Source organism: Notolabrus celidotus, chromosome 19 (genome assembly GCF_009762535.1).
Source record: "Notolabrus celidotus isolate fNotCel1 chromosome 19, fNotCel1.pri, whole genome shotgun sequence".
In the NCBI taxonomy this organism is placed as follows: domain Eukaryota; kingdom Metazoa; phylum Chordata; class Actinopteri; order Labriformes; family Labridae; genus Notolabrus; species Notolabrus celidotus.
The window spans coordinates 30,059,368-30,068,739 of NC_048290.1; the positions used below are offsets into that span (position 1 = coordinate 30,059,368).

Consider the following 9,372-nt stretch of genomic DNA (forward strand, 5'->3'; position numbering starts at 1 on the left):
TAGCTATGTAGCTATGCTAATTAGCGCTAGCACTTATCCATGATAAATAAAAATCATCCACTATATCTTCAAATCTGCAGACGTGGGGAGTAAAACCGACCTTTGTGTTTATTAAGACAGCCTACAACTAGCATGCCTCCCTCCTAAGCTCCTTGTTAGCACACATGTGTGCAGGGAATGAAAAACAGAGGAGGGATTCAGTATTATTTTATACAGTCTATGGGCTGAACAAGCTCTGAGCTCTGACTCCGTGACAGACCGGATATTGTTGTGACGTAACAAAAACACGGAAGTCTGAAACGGCTGGTTTCACACACATTTACAGAAAGGTGGAGAAATCAGAACAGGGGCAGAATGGATTTTTTTCATTCTCGGGGGGTTTGTAGACATGCCAGGGAAACATATTTCAGGTAGAGAACCATTAAAAAGTCAATTTTGCATGATATGTCACCTTTAAGCTGCTGCTGAGCTTTGAAGAAATCTAAGTGTTTTATCAGATGTACTGCACATAACTTCATGAAAAGTAACACCAGAGACAGTTTTAAGAGACTCTTAAAGGAACACCTTAACAATAACTCTAAAATTAATGCTTTTTAATGGATTTTAGTGAACATCCTGGGGTTTTTTTATTGCATGTTTGAAGCATTTTAATGTTTTCTATTTTATGTTTGTAGCATTTTCAGTTTTCAGTGTTTCTACCTTATGTTTGTAGCATTTCTAGCTGATGTATTTCCTCTTTGTAGCATTTTCAGTTTTTCTACCTTATGTTTGTAGCATTTTCAGTTGTTGTATCTCACATTTGTAATAAATGGACTTGTACTTATATAGCACTTTTCTAGTCTTTCTGACCACTCAAAGTACTTTTACTCTACTCGTCACATTCACCCATTCATACACATTCACTCACTGATGGTAGAGGCTGCTATAGCAAGGGGCCGTCAGTGTTAGCTAATCTCACACCTCTGAACAACAGAGGGATCAATGTAGGGTTCAGTGTCTTGCTCAAGGACACTGAACCCCAAATGTGACTGCCGGAGCTGGGATCAAACCGCCAACCTTTCGATTGATAGACGACCGACTCTACCCACTGAGCCACAGCCGCCCCATAGTATATTCAGTTGTTGTATTTTCTGTTTCTAGCATTTTTCTGTTCTTGTGTTTCACATTTTTAGTTTTCTGTTTTTGTATTTTATTTCTATATAACATTCACAGTTTTTCTTTGATATGTTTGTAGCATTTTTAGTTTTGTATTTTATGTTTGTTGCATTTTCAGTTTTGTATTTCATGTATATTTTGTATGTTGTGTTTGTTTTATGTGTACCCAGAGTAGCTGCTGCGTTAGTGGCAGCTAATGGGGATCTGAATAAAGGAAAGGGAAGGAAAGAGTATTGTGCAATCCATGCTATAAATGCAAAAAGGTTACTTTTGCACATATTAATGCACACAATCTAAATAATTGATAACCGAATCCATTATAAACCCTGTTGCTCACAGAATTGGCATTTATAAGTAGGGGAGTAGACATCCCTACTCTGTGTTTGTTCAGTCTAAGAGTAAATAGTTTATAGTCCAGCTATGTATATTTAAATTCATGTGTGCATACTGGTGTCTTATGTAACCCCTCCATCACTTACTTTCACTCTCCCTGTCCCATTGAAAGTTACTAACCATGCAGTAGACCTTTGCAGTCCCTGAGCTCCATTATCTCATAGGTTCCTCTGAGTCGCTGCTGTCTCATCACTATAACCTCTCTCTCTCTCTTTCATTCTCCTCTATCTCTCTTTCCAACCCCGACTTGGTTGAGGCAGATGTGTGTCTAACATGAGTCTGGTTCTGCTTCAGGTTTCTGCCTGTTAATAGGAAGTATTTCCTTGCCACTGTAACTAGCTAAACACCTGAAACCGAAAAGTCTGCTAAAGGACACTCAACACTGCAACCACTGATTTAATACTTGAACTTTGAAATACAGTATTGTTTGTCAAAGTGTGTGTGTGTGTGTGTGTGTGCGTGCGTGCGTGCGTGCGTGCGTGCGTGCATGTGTGTGTGTGCGTGCACGTGCGTGCAAGCATTTTAACAATGTGATGTTTTAATTGTGACCTGCCAAGGGACTGCAGATGTAAATTAGCTTTAAGCTAACTCTGATACAATGCATCAAATTGTGACATTCATGGTAAATATTGTATATGGTCCCTTTACAAATAAACAAATAAATAACAAGGTGCAATGCTCATGGTGGATTAAGATGAGATGAGACTGAGTCCTGTCAGTAAGAGGGGACTGGATCTTATCCTGTCTTGGACCTGCTCTGTGAGCATCTTGAAATAACAGGTGTTGTGATTTGGCGCTATACAAATAAAAATTGATTGATTAATTGATTGATTGATTGATTGATTGATTGAATGATAAGGTGTTTCTGAGGTCTTTATTGTATTCTCAAATATAGATTTACAAAGTTTTTGTTACCAGACACTCAGACATTTAAACTCAGAAAGTTCCTTCATCTCCCTTTTTTTCTGAATGTCTCAGATGTATTGCTCTACTGTGTCTACACATCTTTTCTGATATAAATGTTACTATCAATAGTCTTGTAATATTTATGAATTAAAGATGCACAAGGGGAAAAAATGACTTGAACTTGCTTTTAGATTCGAACATACTCAAGAGACATTTTGAGCTTTCAGCTAAAACAGCGATCAAAGTATAGATTTTCATTAAATTAATGAAATGATTATATCTCTGTTGATAATGTGAATATCTGAAACAAGTACATGATGGTTAATTTGATGCTCTTGTAGAGTGGCCACTCTGTAAAACTGAATATGCTGAATTCAGCCCCTCGCTAATGAGAGTCTGTCCCCTGACACACTTCCCTTAGAGTGCAGCAGATAGCAACAGAGATTGGGCCATCTGCCATTGTGGTGTCTACACTCAACATGACCACAAATACTATCTTGTTTTCTGCTGAATCAGTGGACAACCCGTGAAGCATACTGAGTTCAATGATTAGAAATGTGCCCACAGCACAGAAGAAAGCAGACAGAGCTGAGGAGGGACAGAAGGTAGGAGACTTACTGCATCACGACAACACTGTCTAATTTTCACAATTAGAACATTAACTATTGATGTACCAGTGAAGCATGTCTGCTTCATGCTTCACTGCACCATCTCTGCCTGCTTCATGGGTGCGGCTCTGATGGAAAGAGGACAGAAAAAAATCTCTCCCACCCGTCACTCAAACCGCCTGTCCACAGCTGATTCAGACTCTGAGCTTGTAGTCAGGCCGGGATATAACAAGTTGGTTGTCAGTCACACCAGCAAACTGCTCAGCATCCCTCAATCTGCAACATCTGCAGCGCTCTTAGACTATTTTAAATTTGAACCATTTATGCACAAGTGTCCTGATCACTGCTGCATCTTCTGTGATAAACATGTGCACAGACAAAATCTCCAAAGATTTTCAAGGCGCCTTGAATAGACTGATACAGATGTTTAGCTGGACAGCTTAACACCCATTTAGAACTCAAGGCATAGCTCTGTAGAAATTAGGTCAGAAAACTTTCCTGCACCTTATATCACATTAGTCTCTCCAGGGTTCAAAGAAACATCCATCCGAAGCACACAGAGAAAAGTAATGTCATGAAAGTCTGTTTATAGCTATTTGAATTTCTGAACTTTCAGTAGCTTCACTGGAATACAACACGGTACACCCACAACACTTTGAATGTTAAAGAACAACTCCCACTCTCCTGTCCTCACTACACTATCAATGTCTCTACTTCTCTCCACAACCAGTTCAGGAAGCAGCTGATTGCAGCAAGTTGAGGTGCATAGAAGAATGATCACAGTTTAACCCTTTACCTTTCAAATCAAGGAGACTCAGTGAAAACCAGCTGACTCAACTGTTTGAACTCCATGACTCTCCCATATTACACTGTGGTTATCAAGATCTAGCTCTTGTGTCTGCATTCAGGTGTGTCTCCAGGGGCTACATTATCACTTTTTACTGTGACTTTGGAAGAATCATTGTCTTTTAGGGTTCTTTAAATAGTAGGGACATACCACTCTTACAACATCTGTATGAAACCTAGTAAGTGGTTAGAGTGCATGTGATTAGTGGAGTAATATTCTGTAGGTATGGTATTAAACATGACTTACTATGCACAGTACTTCATGCTAACCCTACAACATTTGGAGCCCTATTTTGGCCTCAACAGTTATAAAGCATCGGCATGCCTCTGTCTGTGCAGGAGGTGGTAATGGCTTACCCAAGATGGAAGTACATTATCCGTGTTTCTTGTTAAGATTCACACATGCTGTGTCCGCTAGCTAGCTGTGTTGAAGATTTTTAATTGTTTACTGTCTGTTGATAGTGATAGACTGTTTCACTGTCTACCACCTCTGCAGCAGCAGAAGCTTCAGAAGACTTCAATCAATCAATCAATCAATCAATCAATCTTTATTTGTATAGCGCCAAATCACAACAAATGTTATCTCAGGACGCTTTTACAAACAGAGCAGGTCTAGACCACTCTATGTCAAATTATGAACAGAGACCCAACACCAAGACAGGATCAGACTCAGTCTGACCCCACCTTAATCCACCATGAGCATTGCACCTCACAGTATTTAGCTAGTTACAGTGGTGAGGAAAAACTTCCTTTAACAGACAGAAACCTCGAGCAGAACCAGACTCATGTTAGACAGACATCTGCCTCGACTGAGTTGGGTCTGGAAAGACAGATGGAGGGGAGTAAGAGAGAGAAGTGATAGTGATGAGATGAGTCGTAGTAGCTGTTGCCGCTGGAGTCCAGCACGTCCGTATCAGCTGGAGTCCAGATCGTCGGCAGCAGCAGGACGTCTACGGCAGCTCAGAGGAATCTACGAGACAATGGAGCTCAGGGACTCCAGAAAGGTCTATGGTTAGTAACTTTAATGGGACAGGCAGAGTTAAAGTAAGTGATGAAGGGGTTGGGGGGAAGGGAGTGAGCTAGGATCCCAGTGTGTCAGTGTGCCAGTTCCCCTGGCAGTCTAGGCCTATAGCAGCATGACAAAAGCTGGTCCAAGCCTGATCCAGCTCTAACTATAAGCTTTATCAAAAAGGAAAGTTTTAAGCCTACTCTTAAAAGTAGAGAGGGTGTCTGCCTCCCGGACCCTGACTGGTAGATGATTCCAAAGGAGAGGGGCCTGATAACTGAAGGTTCTACCTCCCATACTACTTTTAGAGACTTCAACGTCAGACCTGTCTGAACGGTTCAGGGCTGAAACAAAACAGCAACACAGTATAGCTAGAAGTGCAGTAAAACTAGCTAGCCCAGAAATGTTAAGGCTACAAACAACCCATAAAGCAAATATTTACTTAAGTGACAAACTTGCTACGATATGGCTTCTTTGCTCGGACTCAGACTAATTTCCATCTTTCTGATTCGGGTGAGGCCAAAACTATTTATTGGAGCAGGAAGGAGTCTATTAAAGCATTATCAGAACAAAACCAGATGGCTACCCCTCAGGCTGGTTTATAGGCTACTTCCGTGCTGACCCTAAGCATCAGTAGTTGAGCGTTACACACTTGTGCTTCCATGTGTCCATGTCGTGCAGCAATACTCTGCCGAAACACTCTATGGCAGTGTGGTCTCTCTGATAGTCGAGTAGCCTGTTTCCAGCCAAGCTGTATTTATTTTCATACAGCGATTCGAAATGTATTATGTTAATTTAAAGCTGATACATGTTGCTGTTTATCATACAGCAATAATTACAGGGAAAAATAGAGAGAGGTCCATCCACGCCGGAGTCCTCCAGATCAAATACACAAGACTTCAGTTTTTGCCGGAGCATGACGCATAAAGCTAATCAGAGCAGATGGAGCGGGGCAGGACAAAACAAAACAAAATGAAAACATCCGGGTAATTTTCAGAATAAAACACTCTGTGTTATCACCAGATCGTATTTTACTTAACTATGCTAACAAAATATCATTTAGAGCGGAGCCAGGCCTGGAGTCAACAGGTCAGAGGTTTTCAGAGGACCAGAAAGACAACATGGATGAAGAGAGGAGGAGGAAGAGAATCCTTGATTCAGTGATTGCCATTGCAAAACCTCGATCACATGACTCCAGCTGTCCGGCGGTCCTGCTCCGTGCTGCTTTCTGAAAACGCAACCAATGGGTGTTGACGGACGAGAGAGCAAGGAGCCGGACCGCAGGGGATTGGAGACGGACCGGAAATGGATCTGGTGGAAGTCCTGTGTCAGTCTTCATGTTTAATTAACAATTGGTACAAATATCAAAATGCCATGGATTACCTGCAAAAGCCAGTATCTTGCTCAAAATCCTTAGTTCATCTCTCAAAAGTAAATATCTGTGTCAATGAACATGTCAGTGCCATCAGAGTGACAAGTCCTTGTGTCATTGTGTACAGATAAGACAGTCAAACTGCTGAGTCATGTTGGTCAATATAACCGTGTACTCAGGAGGGACGTTCTGATGTAAACTACGGCTAAAGTTTTGATGACAGTAATTGTAAATTGTAAGTTACACCTTGGTGTATTGTGGCTCTTTCCTCTGTTTTGAATCCCAACTCCTCCACCACGCAGCCTCACTCCTCTTCCTCTTCTTCTTCTCTCTGGCTGTTGACCCAGTCCAATTCCTTGTCCTTCCATTGGCAGACATTGTAACATTGTGTTGTGCTCAATTGATGGTTCATGAGATGCACCTTTGAGCTATGTCTGAAAACTGGTTGATCATTGGTTGATCTAATGCTTCACACATTTCCCTTCATTAGAGAAAGTCCAGATTCACCTGGGAGCAATTTACCAATTCAGGACAGGTTTAGAAAAAAAAGCTCTGATGGAAATGTACAGAAATATGACTGACATATTCTGACAACATGTTCAACCACTCTACATGTGAAGACTTGTGCAGTGGTGTAACACCATAGACTGTATAAAATATGGACGTAGTATCCGTGATGTCACCCATCTGTTCCTGAGAGCTGTTTAGAAGCCAATCGACGGCTGCAGCCATATTGGAAATGCGGAACTCAACCAGGAAGAGTGTGACGTAAAGGGGCGGAGTTTGAGCCTCTTAGCCAACAGCTATGTGTCCCTGTCCAGGAGTCAAGGCAGTCCTGCCCTTATTTGGTCACAAACTCGTAATCTTAATATCTTCTGAACCGTCACGTTAGAAAAAAAATCACCCCCCGTAAAGTGTGTGCCGATAGAGAGAGCCAAGTCGTTTTTCTGAACCAGGCTGTAAACATGTTTATTAATGCTGCACAGATCGCCTTTTTCCCATTCATGTCTATGTGGTTTTTTGGTGTTTCTGCAGCCAGCCTCAAGCAGAATCTCGATGCACTGCAGTTTATAACACTTCCACATGGGCTTCATCGTTTGAGACCAGAGGTTGCCGCTTGGTTAACACCAGATTGTTTACTTAACTACAACAACAAACCATCATGATGAGTGGAGCCAGGCCTGGAGTCATCAGGTCAAAGGTTCTCAGAGGACCAGAAAGACAACATGGATGAGGAGAGGAGGAGGAGAATCCTTGATTCAGTGATTATCGCAGGAAAACTTTGGTCACACGACTCCAGCTGTCCGGTGTTCCTGCTCTGTTTTGCGTTCTCAAAACACAACCACTAGGTGTTGACTGACGAGAGAACACAGAGCCAGACCGGACACGGGTCTGGTGGAAGTCCCGGGTTTCTTTGAATTAATCTGAACCTTTGAATGTGTCACAATTTTGCTTCAAAAAGTAGATCCAGTGTTTTAAAAGAAAATGTCTTGATAAATAAATACCAAAAATGTTCCACACTAGTCTTGGAGGTCTCTGTCCCACAAATATATTGTCAAACACTTCTGTTTCCTTATTTACTTAAAAGATAGAATTGTCACGCCTTGAATGCAATTAAATCAAATATAAATCCTTACTTAAAATAAAAGCTGGAGTGTCAAATTGGCTTGAAATGTGCTGATGCTGTAAGTCCCTGGTACTCATGAGACACGTCATCAAAGACTTGACAGTCAGTAGTGATCTTCAAGCCAAAAAGCTGCCAGTGTTACACAATTCCTAACACATTGCCAGTGTTTGCTTAATAATGATCTTGCTGTTGTTTTAGGAACACCAGAATCTTGAATGCAAGTTCTTGTTCAGTTTCCTTTTCTTTAATATTCATTCTGTGCAGATGAAAAGACCAAATGTAATAGGTCAGCAAGTGGCTTTTCATTTCAGCATTTTTACATCATTTCATGGATATTTTCCCCTGTTAAGTGCAGACATGCATGCATTCAAACACAGGAAGAAGAGGTCTGCAGCATGGCGGACGGTGCTGACACACAGAGGCTGGACTAAGCCTGCAGCCTCCACATTGACTACGCTCAAACTTGCCACATTACACACACTGAGGCACATTCACACATTTCATTTTGAGGAAAGGCTAATGACTTTGAATGAGACAGAAACAGGGATTGCTGGACTGATTTTGCAAAAAGATAAGTAGAAGATTCTGAGAAAGACAGTGAGGGAAAGAAGGAAGAAGAGCAGGAGAGTGGAGAGATGGCGGGTTGATGTGTGAGGTGAGAGGTTTAGAGAGAGTAGAAACCAGAGGGAAAGAAGGAGGAGAGGAGAGGGAGGAGTGTACGCTGTGTACCGCGTGTTTCCTCGCCAGTCATGACTGAGCAGCAGCCTCACCATGACGGAGCTCCCGTTCCCATGACAACCCAGTCTGTCAGATGGAGGGAAAAGAGAGGTGGAGAGATGCGGGCAAGGAGAGGAGAGATGAGGGGGCAAAGATTGGGAGTAATATGAAGATAAAGATAGAGATGTACTCACGGTGCTGTTGCTGTGCCGTTCCTCTGCAAAGGTGTGTCTGACATGGCTGCAACACCGTCCTCCACTGCTCTCCTTACCTACTCCTCTTCCCCGTCCTCCTCTCCTTCCACTGTCCTCCTGTGTCCTTTTGACAGAGTTGTGTCCTCCCTTTCTCTCTCTTCCTCCTCTCCTCCTCCTCCCTCCCCTCCTCCTGATCTTCTCCTCCTTCTTCTTCTTCTTTCCTCCTGCCTTTTCAGTGTGTTGGTCACGCCAGAGTGTGTCAGAGCAGCTGCTGCTGCCGCTCCTGCGTCTCCTTGCTCTGCCGGCAGGAGGGGATGGGTTTAAGCATGTTTGTGTGTATGTGTATGTGTCTCTGTGTTAGAGAGATAGAGGAAAAGTGGTCACAGGAAAATTAAAGGATTTGTGATTGGAGTGCTCGAGGGAAGACATATACAACTAGGAGAGAGTGCGATCGATGGAGATGAGGAAGAAAGCAGGATGATATAGCCAAGGGAAGAGCACGGGATGGAGAGCAGGAGACGGCAAAAAGACAGCAGAGAGAAAGAGAG

At 42.4% G+C, this 9,372-nt stretch overlaps 1 protein-coding gene across 1 annotated transcript in view; it reads right to left on the reverse strand.

Annotated features, from left to right (window-relative positions):
* LOC117831581 overlaps positions 1-8,900 on the reverse strand; it is a 119,971-nt gene extending 111,071 nt beyond the window's left edge. The window contains exon 1 of the mRNA XM_034710329.1: positions 8,825-8,900. Coding sequence (XP_034566220.1) covers positions 8,825-8,868 — 44 coding nt within the window. The 5' untranslated portion in view covers positions 8,869-8,900. The remainder of the gene's footprint in view (positions 1-8,824) is intronic.
* Between the last annotated feature and the right edge of the window lie 472 nt (positions 8,901-9,372).